At 35.7% G+C, this 13,022-nt stretch overlaps 1 protein-coding gene across 6 annotated transcripts in view; it reads right to left on the minus strand.

Moving 5' to 3' along the window:
- Positions 1 to 12,012, minus strand: part of LOC120635170 (transcriptional coactivator yorkie) — a 55,717-nt gene extending 43,705 nt beyond the window's left edge. For all 6 annotated transcript variants that reach the window (XM_039906134.1, XM_039906127.1, XM_039906112.1 and 3 more), the window contains exon 1: positions 11,429 to 12,012. In XM_039906134.1, coding sequence (XP_039762068.1) covers positions 11,429 to 11,901 — 473 coding nt within the window. In that variant the 5' untranslated portion in view covers positions 11,902 to 12,012. The remainder of the gene's footprint in view (positions 1 to 11,428) is intronic.
- Between the last annotated feature and the right edge of the window lie 1,010 nt (positions 12,013 to 13,022).

Raw genomic sequence — 13,022 nt, forward strand, 5'->3', positions numbered from 1 at the left:
GAGTAGGTACATTAATACCGATGACACAAGTCTGATGAAACACATCTGTGTCCACAAAGCTTGATAATGTAGCGCAGCACAAAGATCTACCCTTGAAGAGACCGCTACATTTAAACAGTGGGTAACGAGTAACGACATCTGTAGGCAATTTCATCGAGGATACACACTTTTTAAATAAGTATAAATACTAAATACTAAATGTTAAACTGTTTTTTTCGATTCGTAATACATTTACTAGTGTATGTTACTTAAAAAAACCGGATAAGTGCGAGTAGGACTCACGCACGACCATCCCTACTAATATTATAAATGTGAATCTAAGTTTGTTTGTTACGATTTCACGCAAAAACTACTGAACCGATCATCATGAAACTTTGGAAACATATTCTTGGAAGTAATAGAAGTAACATAGGATACTTTATCCCGAAATTAAGCTCAGTTCCTTTGGGAGAGGTGATGAAAAAGATTGACGATTTTACACATGGACTATATAAAAATTTTTAGAAATGTTCTTCGTTAACCTTTAGCATATAAATCAGCTAGCAATGCGATTTCGATTCGTCCTATAACGATTACTATTTTTTGTAAGAGATAGGAGGAGCTGAGACTGGTCACCCAGTTCTTTTCAGATATTGTTTATGTGAATAGCTTTTATTTTTTATACGAATACACAACTTAAAAAATTCAGTACAAAAACACAAACAAACGCAGACGAAGTCGCGGGCAACAGCTAGTTATCTATAAAAACGGGGGGGGAAAAAAACGCGTTTCTTGTATCCATGGAAGCCATCTTTATATATAATTTTTTTATTTAAAAGTAATTAACAACGTCTTAACCAGATCTTAACTTTCCTCCTTTTTTTTTCCAAAATTTTTTCCATATACATGGTTCCATTTAAATGCCCTGCGAATCTTATGAAGATGTTTAACCCTGATAAGCTCTCATTAGTAGGGATCCGAATAACATACTTAATTTAAGCAATTTTAATATCACTTGCTTAACGGTGAAGGAAAACATAGTAAGGAAACCAGCATGCCTGAGGGTTCTCCATAATGTTCTCAACGGCGCCGCAGCGTGTCAACTCTAGCAATACGTACTTGGCCAGCGTGGTAGACTACGGCCTAAACCCTTCTCATTCTGAGAGGAAGACCTGTTCCCTGTAGTGGGCCGGTAGTGGGTTATGGATTATAATTATGGATTATTATGATGATGATGATCCGAATTACAACAGAATATTTTTCTGCGTTTAAAAAAAAAAATTTAAAGTATAATGTTAACTGATATAAAAATATATTAAATTACACAGGTACCTGCCCCTTTAAAGGTTAGTATCGTAATATTTTAAAGATGGACTCTGCAGTCTATATCAGAAATTTAGTCGAGAAATCCAAATGCCAAAATAAGGGACATTAACGATCTGCGTATCGCATTTTGTGCTTCAATACACAGATGTGAAAGTAAACCTATTTATACGTTGTCACGGATTTATTATTTAATGTATTATTATATACTAATGAATTACCAATAAATTATATAGTAGGTAATGTGACAGACACTTTGTTCTTGATAACCCACCATCAACATAAAAAGTAGGTAATTTCTTCTTAGTCAAAAACAGCACGCTAGACCCATGTAAAACACGATGTTTCTTAAATATCTAGTTTGTATTGCTAAGAAAAATGACTCACTCTCTATGCATTAATATCGCCATACATACATTTTATTATCACAGAATAGGAAGTTAGTAAAAAAGGTACAAAAAGTAATAAAGACTACCAGTGGTTGGTGTTGGAATTAATAATTAAAACTTAAACCATTCAAGAAAACAAAGAAAGAAAATAAAGAAAGTTAAACTAATACTGCTTTAATTACTGAAAGACTACACTTTAGGTAGTTCTTGCCTTAAACTAAACAAGCTTGAAACCTGTTTATTTGTCTATGACCGATTATGATTTCTTCAAACAAAAGATTAAAACAAACAAATAATACCTATAACAACAGTATAATAGTTTCTGATTGATTCCGATAAAGATGCCGTCTAGAGCCAACATCCAGTAATCAGACCGTGGAAACTGAGTACCTTGTTTTTGCTTCTATTACCACAATCTATTTTAAGTTTTATCCTAATAGAAACAAAGGTTACTTTTCTTCGTAACGCATTATAAGAGCAACACTTAACGCTATCTTACACACAAAAGGATATAAATGTCACATTACCTCTTACAAGTTTAAAAGTAACTACAAATATCGCTTTAAATGGCTGATACTTATAAATAATTACACCAGTTATTGGCTTCGTCGAAAAAAATGGAATTTATCAGTTAGCACGCAAAAAGAAATGAATGTAACTAACAACTACCAATTCAGTCGAGTTGACAAGATTAGTAGATACTAGTACAATAAAAACTGCCCCGATAAGATTACCTTACGCACTTGATAACAATCACAGAACAGCGATATTTTGCGCAAATCTATTCAATGTAAAGGTATTAGTAACCTGTTACACTTCATATCATGCTAAGGGCGGTCAGTGAGAGTCAAGTGTAGAGGAATCTTATATAACCCAAACGTTCCCCAGCGTAAAGCGTTAGCAAATTTTTAAAGACTTATAATTTTGATAACTTTCAAAATTAGCAATGGAGAAACTATTGATACGAACGAATTGTATCTTGGAATAAACACCCTCCAACAACTAAGACATTTAAGGTTTTTCTGCAATAATCCGGTAACGTCATTATTTAAGGGGCAAGGTTATATGCGGAATAAATGAAAAATAAAGCAACGGAATCAGCAAAAACGACGTGGTAAATTCGCAAAGATTGTCTGGTTTCATCAAGATAACTATTGATTCGCCGTTGCGTTGGCAGCAATCCGAGATGCTGGCCGACATGAGGATTCTCTATATGTGGATATGGAGAATCCTCATGTTTACCTTTCTATTAGTGATTAATAGGTAATTCCCAATTATTTTAGAATATTACGTAGTACATATGAAGAAGTAGCTTAAGTACAGGATAATCTAGGAGTTCAAGATGAAAAAGAATAATAATAAAAATAAAAAGGAAATTATAAGCTTGCAAAAAGTATTTCAAATCGTACTTATGTGCTAATGGTAGGTATCACACTATTCACTAAATATTTACTGTTTCAAGAAACTAAATTAACACGAAGTAATGATATATCCGTAAGCTTTTTTTTATTGAACTCCCCTAGTAAGTAAGACAACGCACCAAATTAGGAAACATTTCTTAAAAAAAAAGATAGTCACATTTCGTAAACCATTGTAGAAGTTCAGAATTTTTAGACGCGCGTCTTCTTGCATATTGAAAAGTCAGCCACCCTTCTCACCCCTACTTTAATATCGATACAACTGGGATAATGTATTTTTTTATGGCATGTATAAGAATAGAAACGCTCCTTCGTGAAACGGACTTCATCTGCGATGGTCAATTCTCGGGCCCTTATTTGTATACTTTAGCCTTCAAAGTTGACAGCTGAGGTGTTTCTTTATAAAACATGACATAAGCCAGCTCAAGACTATAACTACTACTAGTAAATAAAATTATTTTGCTTGGGGAATTCGCGAAACGTATACGTCAATCAAATAATAATGCAATTAATTTAGTAACCGCAGTTACGTTATTGTTAATAACTGTTGTAAGTACCTTGTAGTTATTATTAAGTACTATGACGACAATTAAATTAAGATTGTCAATTTGTACCCCCATAGGATCTATTTCGTAACGTGTACTAGTCAATGGGCATGAAATAATTGTAAAATTTAGAAATCCTTAAAAATCCTGTTTATTGCTTCTATTTAATTTCCTTATTAGATTGTTATGGCTGAGACTGATATGCAGTGACAAAGAAGCCTAAATTTTAGCGCGCTAGCTAATAAAATACTTTCAGATTTTTTTTAATGTATTCTGTAGGAATTTCCATAGGTTACTACTATGAGTATATACCAAGAAGTAGATCTACGTCGAGGCGCTGTTTTTAGCGAAAGGGCTCCCTTCGCTCCTTTCGCTACTTCAGCACTATAATTTCTCACATCTTGAGATTAAAGGATTGCTTGAGATAAAAAGGCCGTAATTCTTGTTGCTCGAGCTACTTAAGTAACTCTTGTTTCTCATACTCACTCTTGCTCTATGTTTTGTATGTTCATATGTCTGTATCTAATTTTTTCATTAATTCATTCATCTATATCGGCCAATGAGTGGCTTTTTCTTAAAAATAATGGACAAGTCATCTGAGCTTGTACGCACTTTAATTTCATCAATTTAACATCTTTAGTTAAATGCCTCACATTATAATTATGGATGACGAAATATATAATGATATGATTAAAGAGTTATATAAATAGTTTCTGGTCAGAGCATATATTATGTTAATTTTTAAAGTTTTTAAGCTCATTGTAAAACTAAAATCCTATTGTCGACAGAGTGCCGTTAGCTACCTGCCGCGTCCGACGGCAACACTAAACGGACGCCAAGTTTCTGAGAAGGCGATAGTGTGCTGTATTTCAAACGTTATCGCTTTGAATACACTACGATAAGTTCACTTGTTGTGCATGTGACTACTTCACCTTCTTTCTAAGAAACAGTCGTGAAGTTAATTAGTTACCTCACTATTACTTTAGTAATATGTACCGGGATATTGTTTCGCATGCATTATTTAGGTATCTAAGGTTTTTGTTAATGGGCCGATTAACAAGCACTAATTATATTTTTTGTTCGGTGCGGTGACATAATATTTACGTGTAATTGTAGATTAACTATCAACTTCAGGTACGGCTGATAAAGTGTAGGTAATCATAAAAATACCGATAAGGTCTACGCTACCTATAACTTCTCTGATTGCATAAACGAGACATGCGACTTCGTCCGCGTACTGTTTTTATTATGATTTCCCGTGGGGTTAAAGATAATTAGTAATATAGAAGAAAAGTATTTATTACTATATTTTCGTTCGGAGCAAAGAATTAAAGGAACGAAAACCAGAAAGAAGACTAGATTTTATTGATTAAACCCCTGTGGACGCATTGTAAACCAAGCAAGCTCGCGAGGCAATGCCGTAGAATAGAAGGCAAGCGAACATCCTGCCTCGCCCGAAGCAAGCATGTGTTTATAGAATGTAAGTCATTGTTTTTAACAAAATTAACGTGTTCATTGCCTAGAATGGATTTAAATAAGAGTTGAACGAACTCTCACTACGTTTGCATTAGAGGTTCTGAGTATGTTTGTATTCAACAGAAGTTTCTCTGATTAGGGATTCAAAGGACGAACCATTAAAGGAAATATTGTCCGATGTCAAATGACTCTGTTCATTTTACGAACGACGACGAGCCTTTTGTTATGGGTAACGTAGGTTTGGTTGTTGTTTTCCAAGTATTTATTGTTTTGTTACCGACACAAGTTTTATTTTTATTTTTGTATTATCATGTCGAGTTGTGTGAGCTACTTGGCTCAAACAAGGATATCATGACCATCTTTTCACTTCTGGGAAAGATTCCCACTGTACAGAAGGAATTAGAACTTAAACCCAGGCTGCAGGTTCATTAAAGGTTCACGTGTTCTGCAGCACAAGGGCAAACTTTACCAATTGCCTATAGCAGAAAATTACTTGGAAAGTACATTGTCATAATCTAATATTACGAAGCCAAAGAAGACGCGAACAGTACCTCTAGAAAAGCTGATGCTTACAGGCAAGATCGAAAGAAGAGATCATGCGGACGTCGCTTAAAACGTAAGACGGACTAGGCAAAGGACTTACTTTTTTCCGTCTACTGTGCTTATCATACGGCAAAGAATAAGTGGAAATGAAGAAACATAGTCAAGCAAGTATTATTCCATTAAGAGCTATAATATAACCAAGCAAGTATTATTCCATTAGGAGCTATAATATAACCCTCAGTAATGAGGGAGCGGAGGTTGAAGTAATTATCTAATCAAGTGTATTAACGAATAAGTTGTAACGAAGTTTGTATTCGCATTTAAAAGTCCAGGTCAAGAGTCATCAGTAACAGTAAGGTGTTACACTAAAGCAAACGGGTTGATAGCGCCGCGTTGGGCGTCCGCCAAGGCAATTTGCATCGCTACCCATTTCGGAACATCGCCAAGTCTAGGCGAACAAAACCACAGAGAATTACCCTCCATTCCAATAATAATTAAAGCAAACATTTCGCAAGCGAGACACACGCTGGCCGTTATGGAGCTTATAAAACATCGGCCCAACTTGCAATTAAGAAACGATGTGCACGTCTATTTGCCGACGCGGAAGAGACGCACCGGTTGCAATGGACCATCTAGTGCTTCGTGCGGCCGACGCAACATGCAGTGAGCAGAGCCAAGCGTCTGACCATCTAAATTAATACCTTTGATATTCCAAATATCAATATTTTCAGAGCTTGTGAAGTGCTTCACGGCTAGACGTGCAGGCCTTCCGCCTTGGCATCCTAACGTACGTTAACGAAGCGAGTTATGCAAACCGAAACATATGTATCGGTACAAAACACCATGTCAATAATTCAAAATAATAGAGCACGTCAGATTTCACCATGTAAATTTATATTTTGTATTTATTTACCGATACGATATCGAGATAATTGAAGATTTCATTCTTCCCTAATGCAGTAGAAAGAAGTTCGGATAAATATTTCCTCTAGCACCCACACTCCACCAATCGAACATAAACTAAAAATGTTCCGAATTAATAACATTTTCTGACAGAAAATAAAAAGGAAAATAAAGGATTCGGGTGCATATCAACACTGGACAATTTGTCAGTTTGTATCCTCATGTAGGTTAACTGTTAAGTGTGTAGTTAAAAAAACAGCTTTTAGGGACGATATTTTAATACAAAGCCAAATAACTGTTATCTGACTAATTTATTTGACAATGCTTGTACAAGTAATCAATTCATCTTATACAATGATTTTAAAAAATCGCAGGATATAAGATGGGTAATTATTATTAAATTTCAACATGTACGAAGTTAATTATACAACTACTGTCAAAACTTAATTTACAAGAAGTAGTAAGTAATTTTTATTTCTTTAATAAGTGCGAAATTATTTTTGAAGATTGAAAAATCGGGTCTGACTTTAATTAATGTTTATTTTATTAAAAATATGACTCGTTCTTTTTAGGTTTTTCTACTATACTCTTAGCAGTCTTAGCAGAAAAACCGGCACAGATATATATAGTTTGTTAAAATCTTTGCCATCTCCGGTTCTGGTCAAAAGGCGTGTGTCGCGTCGGCAACTTCAAAGACTCAGCGTGCTTCGCGAATTGCATTTTCAGATAAGCTTAGGATCGTTATTTCCCGTTGTTTAAAATTGAAATAAATGAGGTTCTTAATGATTAAAAGTTGTATTTATTTAAATTTCATTGTAACTATTACAGCTGACGAACTATACCTACAACAGTATTTTTATACAGATACGGATACTTAGTTATCCACATATTTTGTCGCTATGGTTTATTTACGAGGTGGCAAAAGCTTTGATGTAGCATTGGCTGTTGTCCACCGGTGAGACGAACGGCGGCGCGTCGTCGTCCAGACTCGACACGGTAACTACCTCTGTTACCAAACAAACGAGATTATTATAGGCCTACAAATACTTATATGCTAATTATGTGACACAAGATTTACAGACAACATTATGATAGTTTATTATTTGAAGCTGACATTAAAATCATATAAATAATAAAATTAGGTGTGAAAGTCCAAGTAAAATGAAAAAAAAAACAATGTTCTGGCACAATAATAAGATCACATGGTAATGAAATATTGTACGGTCTCAACCTATCTCTACAATATCGCTTTATAAGGTAAACTCAAATGAAAGGACTCTCCAAATCAATACGCGGTTACAATCAGAGTTCAATTTAAAAGTAATGAAATATGTAAAGGTCTGTTTAATATCGACATTTTAACAACAGAAACAGATATTTCGCCCACGCTATGATAATTAATCTTAGACTACGCAAGTGAAATGTATCCTAACAATAATGGCACCGGCGCCAGCCTTATGTTTAGGCATTGCAGATTATGTTCAAACGATTATTATATTTCGATAAGTTACCAGATTTGATAACTTATTAGATTATCTTTACTTATAATAATCCCTAATATTATAAATGTGAATGTAAGTTTGTTTGTTACGCTTTCACGCAAAAACTACTTAACCGATCCTCATGAAACTTCGTACAAATTTTCTTGGAAGTGTTAGAAGTAATTTACTTTTTATACCGACATTAAGCTCGGTTCTATTTTACACCATAACTCCGAAAAAGTATAACCGATTTGAATAATTATTTTTGTACTATAAAATTATATGTGTTTAATTTTGCCCAAACTGTGGTTGGAGATAGAGGACAGAACTCCTCAGCGGACAGCAGCAAATCACTTATTTAAGGCTTAGCGATACTGAAAACTTAATTTTTTTTAGAAATACAACTAAATTTAATGTCACATCAAAAACAAACGCAGACGAAGTCGCGGGCAACAGCTAGTCTTCCATAAGGGTGACCAACACAGTTATTTAAAACTTCTCAAAGTTTTTGACAGAGACTGAAAGACAGACAATCTCAGTGTAATGGCAAAATTATTCCAGGCAGCATAAGGTTAAAATTTCATATCCGATCGTAGATATTTTATGGATAATTTGGAATGCACTGCAGATCAATGTTGGATTTATTTTGTTTTTGTGTAAATTACTTTTCTTTGTTATACTTAGTTACCCATTTTAGTACCCCGTGATTCATTTCCACAAGACTTATCAAATTTTATCGCTAAGTACGTATTATCAGGTAAGATATATACGAATGCGATAAAGGCGAATATGACGGCACAGTGATAATTATGTTTTGAAGATAGAGCATAAGAATATAAAAACATCTTCAATAGGATTTCATAGAAAAAAAAAACTTAAAATATATAATTAAAAAAACATTGATAAGACGTGTACTTTGAATATCAAAGGATTACGCCCAGGAATACACTTATAGATTTTATTTAAAACGTAACAAATACAATTATAGACAACATAACATTAGAAAAAAATGAGTACTTACCTAAACATTAGTGTTTAGAAAAAAGAGTAACAATGTGATAGCAGTTATTATGAAATCTTAAAATTAATAGAACTGTGATACTTTCGCAGAAGATAGAAATCCTACGTAACCCCGTGGCGGAGAGGTATCGAGATTAAGAGAAAATGGGTAAAATTAAAGAAACCCCGAAATTAAATATTTAAAAAAAATCTTTCACTAGTGTTCACTAATAGCGTAGGATCTATATTATAAGTTTTCTGAAACGAATTGTCCCTCAAGTCATTTTACATTGTTACACACCAAGTTTTATATAAATTTTCTGGCACTTGATAAACGTGATTTCCGTAAAACAGTTATTTTAGAGCTTTATAGATTGTGAATGTTATTGGAAAACTATAACTTCACTAAATTTATCAATTCACGTTCTAGGCTACGATCATTTTTTTAAATATAAGTAGCGGACCAACAAGCCAGCAGGTTGTCTGATAGGTACTACTAGTACAGCCAGTAGAGTATTGCGCTATGAACACCTGCAAACTAGAGTAGCCAACAGTGCTTTAAATAATTTGTTTAACGGTCCAGATTGGTAACACCACCCATTTTTATGCTTGCTAAATTCGTTCGACTTCTTTTTCTGTTTGTAATTCCATTGGTTGACTTCGAAACCAAAGGAAATTAATAATAATAATAATAAATATACTACGACAATACACACATCGCCATCTAGCCCCAAACTAGGCGTAGCTTGTGTTATGGAGAAAATTAACAAGATTTTAAAACACTAACGTGTAAACTGTTGAAAGCAAGAAGCAGCTGGTAAATAACAGTACAGTATGCAATAAAAGTAACAAAAACAGGTTGACATCTTTATCCATATAATAAGACTTCTTAGTCATTGTACTGATGATGAAGGCGACGAGCAAGGTGGCGTCATCAAGGAATTAGCATTTTTTATGATTTATTCATTTAAACTAGGAACGAAATTGTACCGCCAAAAATTAAGTGTTTTCACGGTGATAATACCTAGCAAGTAATAATATTGGTACCTATGTAAAGTGATTATACGCACTACCAAGTAACATAAGTGTTATTATACCTAGTAATATGTGTAATACGCGTGAACTTATTAAATATTCTGCTTGACCAGTGGAAAACTTTCGGCGAATTATATACCTATTCTATGTGAAAATATAAAACGATAAATAATTTACTGAGCAGTTCTTTAGTTCTAGAGTGAAAAGCTTACTAGCTACCTGTAAGATGAATAAAATCCGCATGGAAACCTTACTCATGCTTTCCTTAAATGGCACCTAGCGATGAATACAAAACAATATCGTTTTAGCTCGAATTTAATACATTTTAAAAGAGTCGTTAGGTATATTTTGGGTTAATCCCAGAAATTTAGGTGCAGTAATTACTATTCACAAAACGAAACGTTACCTGAAGGCAATAGTTCTTTAACATTAAATAAAAACTAGATCTTACACAATATTACACTCCGGAAAAGTACTCTCATAAAATCGTGGCTGATGCTACTGTTAATCAGCCAACTTATCAAAGTAAGGCCGAAAATCTTAACCCGATGCGAATTTTCGGGAGCGATGCTTAGCCGATTTTTGTGAATTTTGGTTCATTGGGTTGAGCGGTGCTCTTAAGACCATAATACCTAAATGAGCTAAGGAAGCTCTTGAATAGGTCCCATTTAGTTATGTCTTATTTTGTAGTTCTTTTATAACAATTCGGTTTAAATTTAACCTAATTGTTGTAAGTGTAGTGAAAGAGGCGGAACATAATTGTTGCATTATGAGCACAAAAACTTTAAAGAATCGTAAAATAATAACTCAAAATACGATGTGTATAGTTACTAGGTTAGGTACCACCTTGATTGTATTCGCATAGCAATTTGCAGACAAAGGCGACCACCTTAGTGATCGCACGACAACGTAACATACCTAGTTAAACTTTTCTGGGTAATTCTATTTATTTGCTACCAGTACCTATATATACGAGTACTCTAGATTACGTTAATTATATTAAACTTTAATACTTATGCATACTATTAAGTAGTGTATTGATTACTTCAAATTAGGTACAATTAAATACATAAGTTGATTGCTACAAATCGATATAGTTTACTGATTTACTGATATGATTGACACAGGTATCTACGAGTATTAAATACAAAGTTACTTTATTACATACATGAAGCCAAGGAAATGCGCAATAATTACTTACCTACTACCTACTGAATTGAGGAATAGAAAGGCCGATGACATCGTAGAACATTTTTAGGTATAACAGATGAAAATATAGCCTTATGCAGTAAACATAAAGCCACATTCGGTTAATATTCCAATATTAAGAAACTTACTTGAGATAATATATCTGTCCTTCTGGCGTCCGTGCTTGCTCCCACCCAGCTGGTAAAGGGCCGAGGTCGTCTGGAAGATGTGATCCGACGTCGTAGGACCTTTGTTTGGCATGTTGGTGTGGCAGCGGCGGCTGTTGGTTCTGCTGACCCGCGGCATAAGTCTGTTGGAGACTTGCGGGCGAGGAGTGTGCTCGTGAATGGGACACTGGAGCGGATCCAGTCGCGGACGACGATCCGAATGCCGAATCGGCCGAGTTTTCTCGCGAGTGAGAGACAGATGGCGACTTGGAACCGGTCGACGGCGGGTTAAAGAACGACTTCGGAAGCTGTCGCATACGCAGAGGCACCTGTAGCGGTCGTTTAGAGTCGGGCTTGAGCACTGTGTCGAATAATGACTGCAAAACCGAGTCAGAATCCTGGTCTACGCGGAGGACCAGGTTCGATTTCTGTTCACCGTCCGAGTTGAGAGCCATGGTTGAGTCGGAACGAATAAATCTCGAAACCGACCTGGCCCACCGCTGTGACACAACACTAGCACGCGACGGGTCGGCGCGTCGCCACCCGACGTATTCGTAGTATAGCGCTCGGTGCGCGACTGTCGCCAGTCCCCGCGCCCGCGCTCGCTGCCCACGCGCACACCCCGCCACCCGCGCAGACCGGTCTGCGAGACCGATGCCCCGCAACCCGCTCAGCTCACCTACCGACGCGGCTCAGGCTGGCTATCCCTCAATTGCGTTAAACCCATCACAAAGCTCTACTAACAACGACATTTTGCCTATTAATAGGTTTTTAAACTCCTTCACTGCACTTACCTATCATCATTTTCACCTATTTCCAATATTACATTTGCAACCTTGGAAATCTATTAGAGTCAATTTCCTAACAAAACAATACTAATTAAAAGTAGGTACTCACCCATAACTTCACATGAACCATTTTTATAGTTATAATTGACAGCCCAATCAGATTGCCTATAAACAAAGCAAAAATTCGCAGAACATGCAAGCAAAACGTCCTACAAAGTACCATCAACCTGGGGTGTAGGTTATGCCTCATGCGCCTGTAACTAGCAAGCCAGAACAACAAAAAAGCAATGCTGCTCAGCGGCAGAAATAAGCATAGCAGTTGTATTTCCCCAGACGAGCTCTAGCTGGCATAAAAAGCTCTACTACTAAAAAAACTTTTACACTTTTTTAACTTATTTCTATTTGAACATTTTTTTAAATGTATCTTACCTTTTTGGACAAGGTTCCAAAATGCCATATACTTGACATCAACATATCGATCTACTACCGGCCCACTACGGGGCACGGATCGCCTCCCATAATGAGAAGGGGTTAAGCCCGTAGTCCTGGCCCAGTGCGGATTGGTGGACTCCACTTACCCTTGAGAACATTATGTAGAACTCTCAGGCATGAAGTATTCATGCGTATTACGATGTTTTCCTTCACCGTCGAAGCAAGTTATATTTTATTTACATAAATTGCACATAACGCACAGAAAAGTTAGAGTCTAGGATTCGTACTCAGCACCCACTGCGATATCACCGCTTCTCACATACTTTTACTATATGGAAATTTAATTTGGGTCTTCC

Source organism: Pararge aegeria, chromosome 2 (assembly GCF_905163445.1).
Source record: "Pararge aegeria chromosome 2, ilParAegt1.1, whole genome shotgun sequence".
Classification (NCBI taxonomy): domain Eukaryota; kingdom Metazoa; phylum Arthropoda; class Insecta; order Lepidoptera; family Nymphalidae; genus Pararge; species Pararge aegeria.